The 18,074-nt window shown below is 41.4% G+C and overlaps 1 protein-coding gene across 1 annotated transcript in view; it reads left to right on the forward strand.

Moving 5' to 3' along the window:
- The first annotated feature begins 393 nt into the window (after nucleotides 1–393).
- The window catches only part of ITPRID1 (ITPR interacting domain containing 1), a 38,840-nt gene continuing 21,159 nt past the window's right edge, over nucleotides 394–18,074 (forward strand). The window contains exons 1-5 of the mRNA XM_072851605.1: nucleotides 394–425; nucleotides 1,242–1,328; nucleotides 1,923–2,125; nucleotides 7,981–8,573; nucleotides 10,735–10,789. Of these exons, the coding sequence (XP_072707706.1) occupies nucleotides 394–425; nucleotides 1,242–1,328; nucleotides 1,923–2,125; nucleotides 7,981–8,573; nucleotides 10,735–10,789 (970 nt within the window). The remainder of the gene's footprint in view (nucleotides 426–1,241; nucleotides 1,329–1,922; nucleotides 2,126–7,980; nucleotides 8,574–10,734; nucleotides 10,790–18,074) is intronic.

Genomic DNA, 18,074 nt, shown 5'->3' on the forward strand with positions numbered 1-18,074 from the left:
TTAAAACTTATTTTCATCATATTTGCTGTATGTACATCTTCAACGGCTCTGCAGCAAACGGTGGAACCCAATTCATAGTGCTTATTCGTAAATAATAGGGGCTTAGAGTGTACCACTACTGGTTTATGAAATGTAAAAGCACTTATTTTCCCCTTCTTTTTGTTAAGTGTTTATCTATCATTTATCTATGGCTAACATACTGTGAGCTTAGCTTCCCACAATAGTATTGTCCTGCAACTTTGCCGTTCAGGCTAAAATATTTCCTTATATAATGCAATCAGTCTTTTGGTCTTCTCTCTAGTTTGACACATTTCTGTTTTGAGGGGGCGAAAAGGTAAGAAAATAAAATATTTTTATTTTTTCTTGTTTGCAGTTTCTTTGTCAGTACCAGAAATGGTACAAATGACCGTACCAAGCTACAGGAGGTAGGTGTCAGACACCGCAGAAGTCTGTTATAAATTCTTTTTTCTTCCTTTTCTTTTTGACAAAAGGAGGAATTTATTTTCTTTTTTTTTTCTTCTCTAAAACTGATGGCAACAGTGTTAGTCCAAAAATCTACATATCCCTCAAGGCCTGTTTCAGATGTGAGCTGATGGATAACCTGTAATTATAAAAAAAAGATCAAGGCAATGCTTCCACTGTATATAAACATTTGCTACTGATCTTGATAGGTACGTGTAGGTAAAGTTAAGCCTGGGTGTAACAAAAGCATGTCATCTTACCTATTGAGAAAGACTACCATGCTACAGGATGTTCCTTTTGCAGTGAGCAGGCTCTGAAAAGCAGTTATTTCTCTGCAGATTAGCGGGTACAAACACAACAAGAAGCAAAGTACAGACTTGTTCTCAGGTGCCACTCCTGCTGCTGCAGCTCATTGTGCCTTGTCTCTCCAAAACTTTGTTAAGAGCAATTATATCTTTTGAAGTAGGTGGCTAGAGAAACCATGCTCCCTAAAGGTTCCCCAAAGATTCACCATCTGTCAAAAGTGAGCCATTCTGCCACCTTTATAATTAGCATTTACTGGTACCTCACACCTACGTTCTCACACCTACTGTAACATACTGTTCTTGAGAATAAGCGTATTGCCACACTCTCATGCCGACTCTTCTTCTAAGGCACTGCTATTATGTATCGTTATAAACCAAGACAAAATGCAAATGTTTACTCTAGGAAAAAATCATAATGACATCCCAGAGGAGCACATGAGTAAACACATTTCATTGTTGCTTTTTTCCACTCAGGTCCCTGCAAGAGTTTACAGAAAGTCCGGTTATGTCAAGATGCAAGAGTCTTGGCTCTTCCCACTCACTCACTGGTGCACCCCAGAGGTTAGTAATTTCCGTGTGTTTCCAGCTAGGAATACAAGGTATTAGCCCATTTAGAGATCAAGAAATGTGAGTACAATTTTGAATAAGCAATTCAAGGTCTTAGTTTGTAAAAGGCAACTCCTCATTTATTTTAACAAGGTCAAAATGACCATCTTAACAGGTGTCTGATCTCAAATGCATTTGTACCAGTATTAAAAAAAAAAAAAAAAGAAACCTACCTGAAACTGTAGTGGGCTTTGAATCCACTGGAAAGTAAAAGGCTGCAAGGTCTTACAGCAGCTGCAGCATGCCTTGTGTGTATTGTGTCTAGAGAGAAGTAAGACTGCAGAGCTGTGAACCTACACCTTTTATTAATGTTCCTTTTGCTAAGCTATCTAGATCCCATGCCACCAAATTCGTCTGCAGGGAGGAACACGTGTTAATCTCTTAGCAATGTGACCAGAAATGACTACTTTCACTTAAGCAGTAGTCTCCACAAGAGGGGAGAAGAAGGGAAGAGAATTATTTAACAAAAACAAGACCATATGATAGCTACTGCAAGAGAAAAGTGATACCAAGACAGTGGGGTAAATAATCCTGATGTTTTCACCACAGCATCACTGAATGGCTGGCACTCGGGGAAAAAGATCCTGTGGAGATTCTTCTTGATTTGGGGTTCGGTACAGAAGAACCTGATGTCTGCACTAAAATCCCTCCTCGGTTCCTCAGTGGTGCTTCTGTAGCAAAAGGGATCAACATCCGAGTGTTTTTGGAAGCTCAGAAGCAGCGGATGGACATTGAGAGACCAAACCTATATGGTAAGGAGAGATATTTTGGCAAAAGGAGGAATTTTAGCCAGGAGGTAAAATAAATAGCAGGGGGCATTAAGAGGGTAGGGAAGAAAACGCTTACGAAAAAAAAATGCATGAAAAAGGCACATGTATTAAGGAGACATTGAAGATCCTCATATATGCCTTTGTGGCAAGGATACTTCCTAACATGACTGAACTACAGTTTATCTCTCCTCAACTGTAGACTCTGATTTATGTGCTGGAGCTACCAGCTTGTGGCATTTTAAAACATAACCGCCTAAAACATAACCACCTATTTTAAAACATAACCCCTTTAAGACCTACCCCACTACCAGAGATTGTCACTGGTGTCGCAGAGGCTGCATAATTGAACATGGTTCCATTGCCCCAGCCACTTCACCGGCAACATGTACCCACCATCATTGGTGGTGTAAGCCAATACACAGGATTTTGACTTCAGCCAGGCCAGACATGGGCTCACATTCCCTTTTCCCCTTGGTGAGAGCAGGACCCCTCTCACAGGGAAATGTGGTAAGCAGATGACAAAGTCTTAACTTCCCATGACTAGAGCTGCCGGAGCTTGTGCATCAGACCCACAAATCCCTAACTAAAACCTAACAGTTTTGTGGTTCAAATATGCCCTAAGATGTAGATGAGGACTGTATTTGAAGTACAATAAAATAATACCATTTAAGGCACACAGTTTTGATTTTTATTCATTTAGATGGTTTTAGTTCTCGTGTTGTGTATTTTGCAGTTGAGAAATGAATACAAGGTCCTCACCCTAAAGATATATCTGCATTTAAATAGCATTGTTAATTCACTGGTATATCACCCATCTGAAAAGTCCAATTTTGACATCATTTCCCCTCATGTTTGCTGCACAGGATAGCCAGATGGCTCTTGAAATCTTCTGTTTACATAAGATGCTCAGTGAAGCAGAATCTCTTGCATAGCCCATGTATTCCCATTTAGAATTACACCAAGGAAGCAGTATGGATGGAATGAGAATTGAAACAGAAATGTCAGAGCATTGTGGAAAATGTGTTTTTCTCTCTCTCTCCTCTCTTTTTTTTTATAGCAAGCCCTGTGCATACATTTCAATATTTACAGCAAACTGACACATCAAACAGGTTTCTCAGCTCGCTCTTTCTTTCTCTCTCTCTCTGTAACTCCTCAGAGAGAGAGGGAGAGAGGGAACAGAGATAATCAGTATGAGTGGATGGTGGATGGAGACCTCAGGGAAGAAGGTAGAGAACTAGGAGGGAATGAGAGCAGAGAAAGAGCCTCTGAGCGAAGGAGTTTGCACAGTGAAGGCAGGAGTGGTAAGCCAAGGTGTGAATTTAATGACTTGTCTTGCAGTCATCCTCAATGGGAGCACTCTTAGTACATGTTAAAGGCTTATCTGTATGGGGGAGTTGCTGTGAAGTAAGAGAAGATTTGAATTTCTGTTTTGGTGGGTGTGATGTCCATCAAAACATATTATCTTGCTTTTGACAGTTTGGGAGGGGGTTTTCACACCATCTGCTTAGGCCTCCTAAGTATGTGCCTGGGCTGGGAACATTTAATCAAGAGAGGTGGGATTCATCCTTCAGAGAACCTTACCTCTTCTCTTTTCACTGACTACATGTTTCCTTAATGCGGTGATTAACCTCAGCCTGGTTCACTGCACCAAATTACAGGCATTTAGCTGAAGCACCATCTTAAGGAGCTTAATCACTGTAGAGTCTTTCTATCTCCACAGCAAGTGGAGAGAGTCGGGCAACTCCTGCAGGTGATCATCCAGCCACCACTTAAAACACCTCTCAGAAGAAGCCAGTCTGTCTCAGTGACCATGTAGGTAATCTTGCACAAGTACCTTTCTATAGCTGGTGTTCCGGGAGAGGACTTACAGCTAAGAAGGGATGTATCAGGTTTAGCGTACAAACACCTGAGGAATATCCTCAAATGGCATTTGTTTGCAAACTGTTTTTTTCCAATCTTGCCAACCTTAGGTTGTCTAATGATTTTGCAGTGAGGTATAGCAAGAAGGAGGAGTGGCAAATTCATGCTTATGAGATTTTTAAATGGATTGCATCTCTAGAGCTGGACCTAACCTGTCTGTTTTCAGTTCTAATACTGCACCTAAATTTTCAGGCATCTAATGAGCCAGCTCTTCTAAAGCAGAAGCCTACATTCCCTGTAATGGCAATGAGGACAATAGGTGCTTTTGAAGGCTTCCAGAAAAAGACCCTTCTCTGTAAATTAAGCAGAAGGTTCAGGTCTAGAGATGTTCCATGGCATGCATTTACCTCTCCATGAACAATTTAGGGAACTCCAGACTCCTTACCGTCAGAGGACTGCTTCACCAGGGCATTGAAATGAAAGTGCCGAAATGAGGCAGACCACACACCACCTCTAGGGATTTCAAGACTGTATTGAACCACTGTTCCCAGAGACGTGCTGGATGAATTCAGTTATTGTCACCCTGTTTGGTTTATTATCACTGAACCATTTCAATGCAAATAGAGTCTGAATCCCTCTCATTTGTCTCTAGCCATGGAAAAGGAAGAAATTGTTTAATCTGAGTTAGTGAATGCCAGAGAGGTTATCTTATTGTCAGTGTTCTTTCTCCTATTCTCTGAATCAGCAGAGGAAGTTAATTGATTTAGTATGACATGTTACTCTGAGAAAATGAGACATAAGGAGAAAGATTATAGGTACAATATGGAAGACAAGAAACCTGGAGGAAAAAAGGAGAGGGAGGTGAGAGAGATCAAGGACTTACATAGCAGAGTGATCCCTCTCCTCTTTCATATTTCATTCATTTCCTAGGGCAGACCGTTTCTGTTTCTGTCTGGCTCTTCCCTGCTTGTGACGAATATAGTTTTCTAGGCCTCCTTCACTGCTGATTAGACCTTTAAAATATGTGTGGATTGTTATAGAGTTATTTATTAATTGTCACTTCACTTGGTGCTGTTTCCCCAGCATTGTCAGAGAGAGTTTTCAAAAGGTTCAGTTTACAAAAATAAGGTGTATTTTCAAAAACATCGGTCACCCTTTCAGTTTCTCATCCAGATCCAAAAGAAAAGCTTATCCCCATCATTTGCCAGTGGTGAAAATTTTACCGACCTCATTAGAAGTGAAATATGACTTCCTAACTGAAGAAACAGTCACTTGAGAATCAGAAGTTATCTTAAGTGATAAGTAATTATATTTCTGAATATGTTGATCCCCAAATTCTTTGAAAAGTTCAAGTTTCTGAACACCTTAGTTCAGAAATGTTGAAATGTTTCAATCTGATGCTTAATAGTAAATCCCCCACCACCACATTTCAGTACTACCTTTCTGTGCTGCCATATCTAAATCTACTTGAGGTTTGGTGTCCTGTTTCTGTGGATTTTTCACACTCATTTCTGTCTGTCTCAGCTGCTGCAAGCCCCTCGCTGGAGCTGTAGTTCAAGTCTCACTCTCCTCTGTGAGATGAGTGTATTAGGTAGACACCATTTCCCATGATACATGGTTGTGCTGTGACCACCACAGGTCAGCTAGGAGAAGGGAAATATATGTCAGCCAGTAAATCCACCCCTAGAAGAGAAACAAAATGTAAATTGCTAAATGCATTCTCTGAAGTACAGCTTTGATTCAAGCAAAGGCAGTATTGCCAAGACTCAAGCTGAAACAATCTAAAAAAAGGAAAATATTTTAATATATGACAAAGTAGACAAAGCTGAAATTTCATTTTTACTTTTCCTGAGAAAAACTGAGCCATTTCAGATGTCTTGATTTTTTCCCACTGAAAATTTTGATTTTTTTTTTTCCAAATTCTGCCATTTGCTGTGAAAAAAAGATGTTGATTGAAAATTTCTTGCTGGCTCTGGAAATGTTCTATGTTTCTTTATTCTACTGTGGGCCTACTGAATACTTTCCAAATCTTTCGTGTAGATATGTAGATAATCTTTCCAAATCTTTTGTGTCAGCCTATGTAATACCAGATTTAAGGAAGGAAGAACAGAACTGTGAGCTTCCCCTCCTAAATTATGAAATGGTTGATCATAAAGTCATTAGAAGCCCTATAAAAGATACAGATTCTATTGAAGATCCATTGATCTTGTTTACAGCATGGCCATTTGCTGTTTCGGCTGAAATTTCTAATGAAAATGAATCTGCGTTTATGTCCTTTAATATCTCATCTGTGCTACAGTTTTAGATTATTTTGCAGCAGGCTGCAGGGACTAAAGACATCTTATCAGCCTCTTGCCTATTTGAGGTGCGATCCTTGGGGAGCACACCTGGAAACTGAAGGAACTGCTTGCCTGGAGAGAAATAGTTCATGAAGCAAAGCAGTCCCTGACATAATTTGTTCATGACCTGGGTATTTATTACATTGCACATAAGTGAGGGGGTTTTTTATGTTGTCCATTTATCATGTCTCTTGTTTGATTTGTTCCTTAGGTGTCCCAAGCTCTTTGAAATAATTTACAAAAGCTAAGCTAAGTACAAAAGCTATTTCAAATTGCAGCAAGTTTGGTTCTGGTTCAAATTAAAAGAAGGACTGGACTGCTGTGCCACTGTCAGTCAAAGGATATTAGCACTTGGCATTTTTATGGCCTGACATAGTGGGAGCCAGATGAAATACTGAGGATAAAATGTGCTTTACGTGGAGAGCATGTGGTAGCAAAATGGATGTACAAAACCAAAAATTATTTACTCTGGCACCCCAAACTTATGCAAATAAAACTATACAACACTGTGTAATGTGTGTACTGATAGATCAGATCACTCCTTTAAACAACATCAGGCGAAACCTTTGACCTGTCTTAAAAAGTGGTGGCAATACCAATGTTTTCCTCCAGTGTTAAAAATCAGGCAAAGTCTGGGGCAAAGAAAAAAAAGAATATTCTTGAGATACAGTAACTGTCAGGAATTATATGTCATGGTATTGGTCCCCAATGCAAAGGACCAACTTAGATCCATGTTAAATATTCTCTTGTTGTCTAATTGCCAGTGAAGCAGCATTACCAACTGCCTGTATGCAGACTGCATGCAGTAAATCTGGCTGCTCTCTAAGAGAAATGGCAGCCAAGAAAGTTAGCATTTTGCCATCTACTGTCCTCAATTAATCTCTCAAGGAGGGAGGAGTCCTGGTGACATATTCATTGCCTCAGGATAGGTACAGACACAACATACAAGCAAACGTGTTGTGTTTCCTTGTATAAATAACTTCATAGTGTTGTAGTGATGGAAATCTCCGGGATTCCTTAGAGAAAACATTATCTGCTTCTCTTTAGATGTTATGCCATGGAAAAAATGACCCAGAAATTACAGGAGGTTAGTACAGTGAAAAAGGTCTGAGAACCTTTATATGACATCAGCTATGAGTTTCTGGGGGATAAGTGTTTTGCTTTGTGCTGCTATGAAAATGAGAACATTGCTTCTGTGGTCAATTTTTATCAGTTAATGGCTATATGCATTTTGCAGTTATCCTGGACAGCTGCCAGCTGTAAACATTTGAGATCAGATTTTAATAACTTTATTCACATGAATTTTAATAAGACCTCAAAAATGGCATCCAAGTCTGGCCCAGCCAACCGGAGAATTTCAGGCTGGATTCTGTAACCTTTATTCACACAGAGCAGTATTCAGCTGCACTTGACCCAACAAATTCAACATTGCATGTTTGTCTAATATAAGAAACTATGCAATGACATTTGTATGTAGCCCGAATAGATCCTCTGGAAGCAAATGGAAAAATTTAGCCACTTCTGAATGAGGTACTTAGTATGTTTCTTGGCAATGACAAGTTTGCATAATCATTGTACCTGATTATTTTGAATTATATTTTTTATAACCATGTTGCCTTCCATTCTGCCAAACTTAAGAACGTTTTCGACAGCTGAAAGTACTTGACCACGTAACCAGTGCCCTCTCATCTTTGCTGACCGACGTCAACACCCAACAGACCAAAGCCCAGGACACCGGCAGGGATGAGACTGGTCCCTTGGATGCTGCAAAGAGCAGACCTGTGGTCACACAGGTGAAGCGGAGAAGAATAGGTCAGCTCCTGAAAAGGGCTTCTCGGCAGACCACGCTGTTGAAACAGGGCTCGCTGGTACCTGGGGAAGCCAACTTGCCCAGCAAGAAAGAGCAACCTCATTCTTGTGCAGATATTGCTGAGAGAGGAAGAGTCCAGGCAGGCTTTTCTGCACATGTTACATTGGGCTGTCTGACCCAGGAGCAAACCCCCAGAGACAAAGGTGCCTCAGCATATGCCACATCCTGGTGTCCACCAACTTCGTCGGGGAAAACCTGGTCTTCATCTCACCTAGTTGCAAAACAGCCCCACCTTTCTCCTGCGTGTGAAGTGCCTGCCAAAGACAGGCCAAGAAAGGAGCCACCATTGCTTGTGGCCCACATGCTCAAAAAAGTGGCTGACCTAAACTGCAAGCTGCCAGACTCTTTTGAAATGGAAGAGGTGAGGTGGATTTTTGTGTATTGCTTGCTAGCAATGTACCTCCACCCATATTTATGATATAGGTTTGGATTCTCTTTTTCAGGATGGAAGCTAGAGTAAATTACTTCAAACACCATGCAGCAGCATTATGGGGAAAAACAGTAGGATTTACACTACTCATTGGGGTTTTCATTATTTTAAATTGTCTTTGTGTTAGGATACTGTCAAAGAAGTTGGCACTGAAGTTACTGAGGTAGGATTCATTCAGCCAGTATGATAGTATAAGATGCTAATGTGTTTTATGCAGCACTAGGGTTTGGTTTTTTTTTTTATAGAAGGAAGTTGCAGGAACACTAATACATATGGTAAAGGATATTTTTACAGATCAAGTCATTAACCAGGGTTGGGGTTTTTTTCCTGTCTTTTTTTTCCCCCTAAGCTCATATTCTGGTGTGCTCTTTCAGAAAGCTGCATCACAAAATTAGCCTTGGCTTTATAGCAACGTTTGAAATATTTTATCACTCTGTAAGCTGAGCATCCTAAAACCAGAATAACTCAGAACAGCAGCTTGTTCTCATATCCAGTCTGCAAAGTCCATGATACTTAGCTATCTGTATGTTTTAGCAATAGTCAGTGGGGGTTCAACATGAAGTAGCAGAGACCAGGATACTTGCCAGTCCCTTTCTTACATCTAGAGGAGTTGTGTGAGCAGCAGTTTTTCTGGCCATACTACTGCAGAAAAAGGGCTATGGTAGGATACTCTCCAATCATACAGAATCCACTGGGATGCTGACAGGAATACTCTTCCCTTTCCAGCCATCCTTCAAGAATGAGGAAAAGGAAGGAGTCCAAAAAATTAGCTTCTGCTGTAAGAATCAAAGAAAGGAGGAGAAATGGGATGGTTGGCAGTCCTCTGAAAACATATGGAGCATGGGAGGGAGGGAGAGAAGGAGCAGCGAGTGGCTGGAAAAGGTGGGAGGCTTAAAAAAGTTTTCCAGTTTTTAAAGCATTGGAAAAGGTCAGGTTAAGGTGGCATTCATCTCGAGGAAAGGATATTTACCTTTTCAAGTCCTTCCAAAGGTGTATTTTTCTGTGAAAGGTTTGGTGCAGCCTTTGTTGTCAGCAGAGCTGACTCAAGAATCAGAGCATGGGCCTGATTATCAGCCTCAGTGGGGGAGAGGGTGTTTTTTGGAGATCTCCTGTACAGTACATTTATAGTCTCAAAGCAGCTCATATATCTTTGTAAAGCACTTAGCATGCTGGACTTCCAGCTCTGTGACTAGAGGCTCACACAAAAGTGAGAACATTGACAGAGCAGTAAATGCAGATGATCATAAGCTCCCCAGTTTGATGTCTAAAATAATTTGGTGAATACTGTATGTTCAAATTAGACAGGGTATATATTGTTTAACTTCTGAGTATTCTCTACCACATCATTAAATTCAGGCTGTAAAGAACCATGTACTGACTGAAACCATTAAGCCACCTAAATCGTTAGTCTGGCAATGGCCAGTAGCGGATGAATGGGGAACGGGATAACAGTCACATACAGAGTAATCCTTTTCTTGTATTCTTCTAGCCTTTGACAATGAGGGGCTTAGAGATCTTTTGAGCTACAGACTGCATGGAGGACACACCCAGCATACATGTTCATGTGTTACTTGTATCCAATAGATCCCCTTTTCTATAAAGTTTTTGTCCGAAGGAGTTTATGCAGCATCATGACATGATGTTCCCCTTGATACTATGAAAAAGCCAAACCGGTCTTCATTCCTAGAGGAAAAAAATATCTGACCTTGCATACACTCTTGGGCAAGAATTTGCCTCCATATGGTTACATTTCCTTGGGTTTCTTCTACTAAGTCATATTTTTTTTTCTAGGGACATTTCTCTGAGGCTGTTCAAACACAGTTATTAGTGTATTTACAGGTTGGAAAACTTCATGTATTGATTACTTTGAGCAAGGCTTGGAAAGGTTCTGAGACTAGAGCCTGGTTTATGACAAAAACAAATATTTTAAAAAGGAGACAACCAAAAAGGAACAATCTGAAAGATTCTATGTCTTCACTTTTAAATGTCCAGATTTTTTTTTGTTTTTGCTAACCCCCCTCCTAATAAGGTGTATACTCATAATCATTACCATCAATAAGAATTTTCCGTCCTCTCTTCCTTTTCTTTTCAGATTCAGAGTTTTGAGTATGAAACTCCATGTGGAAATGCTCCTGACACCACTTCAGGTGAGTGTTAAGAAACAGAAAATTTGCCAGTTTTTAAAACGCTGTTCCCATGTAGCTGCTTCTAAAGCTTATCCTACCAATAGATTGTCCCTCTCTGCTCCCATCACCTCTGGCATTTGGATGCATTATTCTAGACATGGCAGTCTAGATTATATGACTTGATAAATCATAGGGATGTAAAATATATTCAGCTTGTCAGGGAGACACGAGTGCACATGAAGAGGGTACCTCACATGCACAGCTTTGAGTCTGATGCTTTAAGCAGACCTCTCTACTCTTCCAAGTGACACCAAAGCTTCGCTCCTGCTCAGTGAATTATTTCCCAGATTCAGATGACCCCTTATCCGCCAACTCTCAGATCATCCCTAGGAGATAAGCCAACCAGGAGACTGGAGATAGTGGCTCTGCAGCCACTCTGTATGCAACTCAACCAGGACTGTGCAACCAGGATCTTCTGGTGGCTGTATGGCCTCTACCCCATCATATGAGTCTCCTATATCACACAGACTAACACCACATGAGCTGACATAGCATTGAAACATGTGTTAGAAAATAATTTATTTGAGGAGTCTACGAAAGGATTAAAAGCAAAGCTGTTAGACCAGATGTTATGCTGTCATTTGGGGCAGTCTGAGTTTGGATCCTGAGATGCATTTTCTGGCAGGGGTGGTGGTGTTGGAGGAACGGCTGTTCAGCCTCCAGAGCAGGGGACGCTTGGCCTTGCTCTCTAGTGACCCTTTCCAACCAGTGCTTAGAGCAGGACTGGCAGTTGTTTTCTTAAATGGGACAGAAATTTAATGTGAAAGAACTAATAAGTAGCAAGAAGCAGATAGCAAGGGACAAAGGTGAAAGTTTGGTGAGCCCTCACCTTTTGAGCACTACATTACATCACTTTTGGGGAGCCAGCACAAACAATTAAGCAACCCAAGTTCATACACAGGTATCTAAAAAAAAATTCAGATATCCACTTGTGCTGGTCATTCGCATATGCCATTGGCTAGAGTGACAGCTGGATTTGCAGGAGTGAATTCATGAGCCTGTTGAAGGCAGTGACAGAAGTCCCACTGACTTCAGAGAGGCCAGTGTTTTCATCAAAGCGTGTGGAGTTTTCTTGGTAAATGCTAGAGCTGAGTAAATGTGATGGAGTACAGCATGAATTCCTCAGTTCTGGAGGGTTTATTTTTGTTCTCAAATTATCTGTAAGCATACATTCGCTGTTTTGCTAGGGGTTTTTTTAACTGTGTATTAGATTGCATACCTATGGCATTTAACTGCTCTTGCCACATCTTCTGGTAGGGTTGTGTGTGTCCAGTCTGTCAACACATGGCTCCAGTGACTTTTGGGATCTCATGTCAGGTTCTTCTTGCTATTCGGACTGTATGATTTGTCACCTTAGTTACATGAGGTTACTTTGATTTTGTTTTCTGATGGATTCATGAACAAAGATGAGCCCCCATACCAGTAGTCTTGCTCATAGCAGTATCTATACAAAGAATAGCAATTCCCCAGGACTGGTGCAGTGAAAAACACCATTTTGACAAACATTGAGTGAGAAATTAAAAAAAGAGAATGTGGACATAGCCCGGTGGGGATAAAATTCAAAATGTAATAATATACCCACAAATGCTTTTTTCCTTTCTTTGTCCATCTCTAAAAAATGAATGTGCTATTTAATGATGAAGGACATCAGTGAAAGGATTTAGCATAGGTACCATTTGTATAGGTATATCATTTGTATAGGTATAACAATCACAATGTAAGAGGAAAAAAATAACTGTATGCCCTGAATACTCTTTTAAGCCATAGAAATAAGCATGTATTTAGTAGTAATTTCATGACAGAAAATGCAGAAAGTAATTATTTCTTTTTAATTCTGGTAAGACTGTCATCCAGTTAAGTGGTCAATCAAAATCATACAAGTAAACTGCACTTATGTAAGATTTATGCCTTTGCAGAACCATAATACTATTTTAGAGTTTTGTTTAAACACTGGAATGTCTCTCTCTCTCTCTCCCCCTCATTTTAGTGTCATTGATGCTTGGCCTAAATTTAAAGTGGAGATTTCCGGCTTTTTTTACAGGCTTTTTTCATATTCTTTCTCTTTTTCCCACTACTCTTAAATGGCATACCTCTCCATACCCATGGGAGTTTTATTGCGACTTCAACTTGCTGTGCATCGTAGAAACAGTCAAAAAATTGCCAGTTCTGAACATAATATTGTTAGTAGTGAATAATACCTAGCTCTTAAGAAGGTTCCTACCAAATTCAGCAGAATGTGGCTCAGACCCATAAGCAGGGGTCCTCAAAATAGGACCGAGTGGGAAATAGAGTCCATCAGGGGCCTACACAAGGAAAACCTCAGCTCCCAGGAGAGCATGCCTGAATTTAGATTCAGCCTCCAAATTCCCTGGGGCACAGGCTGCCTATTTTTCAAGGCTCATGCAGTGCCTCATGCCATACGAGCCCACTCTCATTTGGTTGTGGGCTCTGTTGGAAAGGGTGTGAGTGATGATGAAGATGTGAGAGTCTGACATGACCCTGCTGAAATGGGAGCTCACCTGAGTGGGGAAGTGCAAGGTGCCCACTATGAGAAGAAATAGAGATAGATAGGAACAGACTGCTTTGCCTAGATGGAGCATATTAGAGACGGGTGACTTATGGAAGTACTTGTCCCAGTAGTATTGTCCCTTGGCTCTGTAGCCTGGCCTCAATTTTAGTCCAATTGTTTAATTTTCTACACTCCCCATGAAAGCCAATTCCCTGGCTGCTGTGTGTCTTCTTTATATTTCTCCATAATGTAGATTCTGGCTGTTTAACTGCAGTAGGCTTTATGATAAGGCTTTTTTTCCCTCTCTCTTGGCAGAATGCTGAGACTTAATTTTAAAAGACGCTCAAACCCCCCAAACATCCCTGAATGACTTACAGGGAAAGCAGAGTGTTTTCTAGCTCTGTTTTAAAAAATATTACAATCTTTTTTATTAGGCAATTTTATCATTGTTATAAATAAGTAATTGTACTGGGGAGAAGGGATAATCCTTATTTAATTAAATTCATCTATACTCCCAGGTTGGCAGCAACCAGACATATGTGAGACTAATACCCACAGCCTGCCTGTATGCATGTGCAATTAAAAATTCACTCTACAGTAGCACTGGCAGTTTAGTGTTGCTTTTGGCATTTACAAATTCTTTTATTTTGTGACTTTTTTTTTACCATACACATATGCTGGAGCAGATGTTGCTTATTTGTTGTTTATTCAAATCTGTAGGCTCTGGCAGCTAACTCCATTGTTCTGTAATGAAGCTTTATTCACTGTCCTGTATTAGGACCCAGCAAATGCATGACAGGCAGAGTTAGCTCTCAGCAGGAACTACAGTTATTGTCCTTACTTATTGGCTGTTTATATTCTAAAGCTCACAGTTGAGAAAGCTGGCTGGGCAGGGTAAGGGGCTGGGGATGCTGTGTGCAGAGGAAAATTACTTGACTCCACTCACTGTATCTTTGCCCTGATGAGGTGCAGGCTTGCATGTAAACTCATCTGTTGCAGGGATTTCATAGTCAGCACTTGAAAAATAGAGCTGTTCTCCCCCTCCACCCCCTCTTATGCCTTGCTCTCCCCCCCACCCCTGCTGCTCCTTCCTTTTTCAATTAGCCTTTGTAAAGCACTGGGTTTAACTAAAGGATGTTTCAATGTTGCTCACCCCCGTTAACTCAGCACGTGCCTGAAAATTCATTAGCAGCAACATCTATTAGGGAGGCATCGGAAGTCAGTGTTATTTCGGTGCGCATCGTAGTCACCCGCTCCCCCTTGCTCCTTATTTACTTCCTTCTCCCTCTGTGGGGCGGCCACACACCCGAAAGGCAGGAATTCCTGCACGGTGCTGACCCAAGTGGACACGCTGTTCCCGGGCACTTGAGTGCCAACAGAAAGGCATTAGCCTGCTGGAAAAGCCCTTGGTAGCCCACGAGGCAATCAATCAGGGAAGTAACCACCTCCATCTGGCTCACTGTGACATGGTAGCTCGCTACTGAAGCGCTTGTGATTCATCTTGTCCCAACGAGTGGTGCCAGGGATCGCATACACCCAGTTTTTGCGGCAGCTGGGAACGTCCTAGCTTCCCCTCACGCTGAGCTAACACATTAGCTCCTGTGACTTATCAAGTAGCAATTCTTTCAATTATCACACCTTCACTCCTCCTACTCACCAACTCCTCTGATGGTTTGGCACCATGGGAATATTCGCGGAAAGCAATTGGTATTTCTTTTAATTGACTGAGTGCCAAGAACGTGCATCCTGTTTATTATCCATTATCCATTGTAACGTCTGCCTACAATTGAAGGAGCAATGTCTTCAAAAGTGCAAGAAGAAAATGCACATATGTTTCCTATGCTTCAAAGAGTACAGGATTTTCCATGTACCGTTCTCTATTTCAGTATTAAGAAGTGAACAGCTATTTGATATTTCTTATTTGCTGTAGTGCCTACATAACACTGTTTTCTTCACATATAACACAGTGACTTTTAGTTTTAAGTACAGATTAAAGGAAAGGGAAAGGCAAAGAGGTGGCCAAAGGAAAGACTTGCTAAAGGTGCAATCAAAATCAGGAGCTGAACTTAAAAATGTCCTACAACTACTCTTGTGTTGATTCTGCCTGACATTTATGTTAAACTTTGGCATTGGTTAATGATCTCATACAGTCTCCGAATATGAGTTCTCCCTTCAGAAAACATGATGAATAATAGATCCATAATAGACAGATCCCTCTTTGCAACAGTTTTATCTTCTGCAGGTGACCTGGCACAAAGGAGACATCTGCCTTCTTTAGGTGCTTTGCGTTGCCTCCATTTGTTTTATCATGCCTCAGCCCGTATTTTTCCCATCTTCTGCACATGAACCATGTAAAGGCCTTCTTATTCTTTCCCATTTCTTACATAAGGGATCTCTAAGTGTAAATAAGAGGAAGCTGTATCATTTTAATGCATTTTGTAGCCTGAAGAAGTCTGGAAGGAAAGTCCTGTGGTCCCAGAAAGAAGCAGAGACTGAGAGAACAGAGCAAAGTGAAAAACAAAGTTGTGAAATGATGAGTCTTCAAACCTTCCTGCATCTTTTCCCTGTCCAGAAACATCCTGAGTTGTCTGGTTCCCTCAGAGAAGTCCTCCTAGAAAGACAATTTACTTCTGCAGCTCTTGAGAATACCCTGGCTGCTTCGCTTTGCCACAGTCCTCCTTGATGTATCTCACGCCCGTGCATATGTCCAAGTTCAGCAATGGATATAAAGCTGAAGACCCAGGAGGTGGTGACACCATGTTCACCAGCAGAGAAACTGGATGGGCAGCAAAAAAAGGAAGTCTGGCAGCCTTTTGAAATGGCTTCTGGGAGGTCCTGCCACCCACCAGTGGTGTCAGGACACCTGCCCGCAGTCCTCGGGTCTAAGCAGCCATCCCAGGAGCTTTGGGGGGTTATATGGTTTTCAGTGAGTATATTCCTAAAAGTCATTGCACGTTTATAACATTTCATTGCATGTATGTGTCATATTTTAGGTCCTACTGCAGCAGGCTGATTCATCCTAGTGGGAAAGGATATGCACATACCGCATACTTAAGGCAGATGGCCCAGTGAAAGTTATAAAACATGCTGTTGTTTAAATCTTTGGTGGGGGGGGGAAATCATAAAATACCTTAGGTATCCAGGAGGACAACCAAATCCTTTGACAACCAAATACTTAAGAGACATCAGTTTAGATTAACAGTCATAGCCTTTTAAACAAGAAAACTTCTGAAATGAACTCTAGTTATGCTAAAGTTGTGCTGAGATCTTGAAACATCTTTTCCAGTATTTCCTCCTCTGCCTTTTCTTCCCACACCCTCAACAGAACATAGGAGGATCAGAGCCTTGCCTGTGCTGTCACGGACCTCCATGTTGGTATGCTAATTGTTCCAGTTGACAGCCTGACACTTTGAACCTTGCTGCAAAATTCAAAATCCCAACCCGACATCCAGCTCAGGCTTTGAGGCAGCTTTGTGAGAACGTACATACTTTTTCTGATGGCACCACATTGCTTTGCCATGGCTATTATGAGAGTGTTAATGCCCCTCACTGTCAGTGACACCTGTGAGAAAGGGACCTTTGGTGTTATCCTGGGTGTATTTTTATGCTCCAGAGAACTCTGAATTCTTTATGGATGAGAAACATGATTCCCATTCCATAGATCTTCCATGTACTTGTCAACTACTGGCTGATACTTAGCATTTCTCCTCAGGAAAATATCACTGACAAAGAGAGGTAAGCTTACTAAGCTTGACGCTCTTAGACCCCCTGAACACAGTTTAATGGCTATTACCATGGAAATAGAGCTATTATAATTGACTGTTCATCTTTACAAAGTAACACCCAAAAGCCAGATACCTGTTCTGGCCTCCCAATTGCTTTGGGCACTGCTGACCAGGTAGAAGTTGCAGGACCTAGCAAAAACATAGGGGCTTTTCACTCATTTTTCTCACAGGTCTCTGTAAGGGTTGCTGGAAGCCATCCTCCCTTTTGTGAGGTGCTCTCAGTTGCAGAGAGCCCTACGAGGCTCCCTGTGATCACTTATTTTTTATTCATTATCTCTGTGCAGCTGCTGCTGGGAGAAGTTGTGATGTAATGTGATCTACAGTGTAGGCTGATGACATTCAGCTCTACCTCTCATTTTCATCAGAAGCAGACACAACCATCACCCGTCTCTCCCGACATTTGGCAGCAGCACGAATCTGAATTAATGACAGTTGGCTGAAGCTCAGTTGAAATAAGATGGAAGTGATACTGACTCTCAAGGAAAAGTAGGAGGAGGACCTGGCAAAGTTTGAAGCTGTTTCATCAGCTGAGGGAAGATAAAAGACCATTGTCAAATGACTGCAATTTCAGGTTTTGACTAGATTCATCACTACTCCTAACCTCCCAGACTGCAGAAACATCATTTATCACAGAGAACTGCCTACAGTGTTCTCTCTTTTCCTGTCAAATTCAGCTCTTAGATTACTCATTTATACTTTTATCATATCTAGGGCAGTGTGTTCTTGTGTAGGACAGGCAGGAGACGACAGGAAGCCCTGACTCACGGGGAAGGCAGCTGCCTTGCTCCCGAGCACGGCAGTTTGCAGGGGTGCGTCCGTTGCTCTCAGTGACAGCGTGGGAGATTCAGGATGTCAATCTGTATTACCAAACCTCACATGACCTTTGTCCCCACCTACTTTAAATACTTTCTGTAGCTCCAGCCAACCAATTAAAGGGGGTTTCCAGAGCCAT

Source organism: Ciconia boyciana, chromosome 2 (genome assembly GCF_034638445.1).
Source record: "Ciconia boyciana chromosome 2, ASM3463844v1, whole genome shotgun sequence".
NCBI lineage: Eukaryota > Metazoa > Chordata > Aves > Ciconiiformes > Ciconiidae > Ciconia > Ciconia boyciana.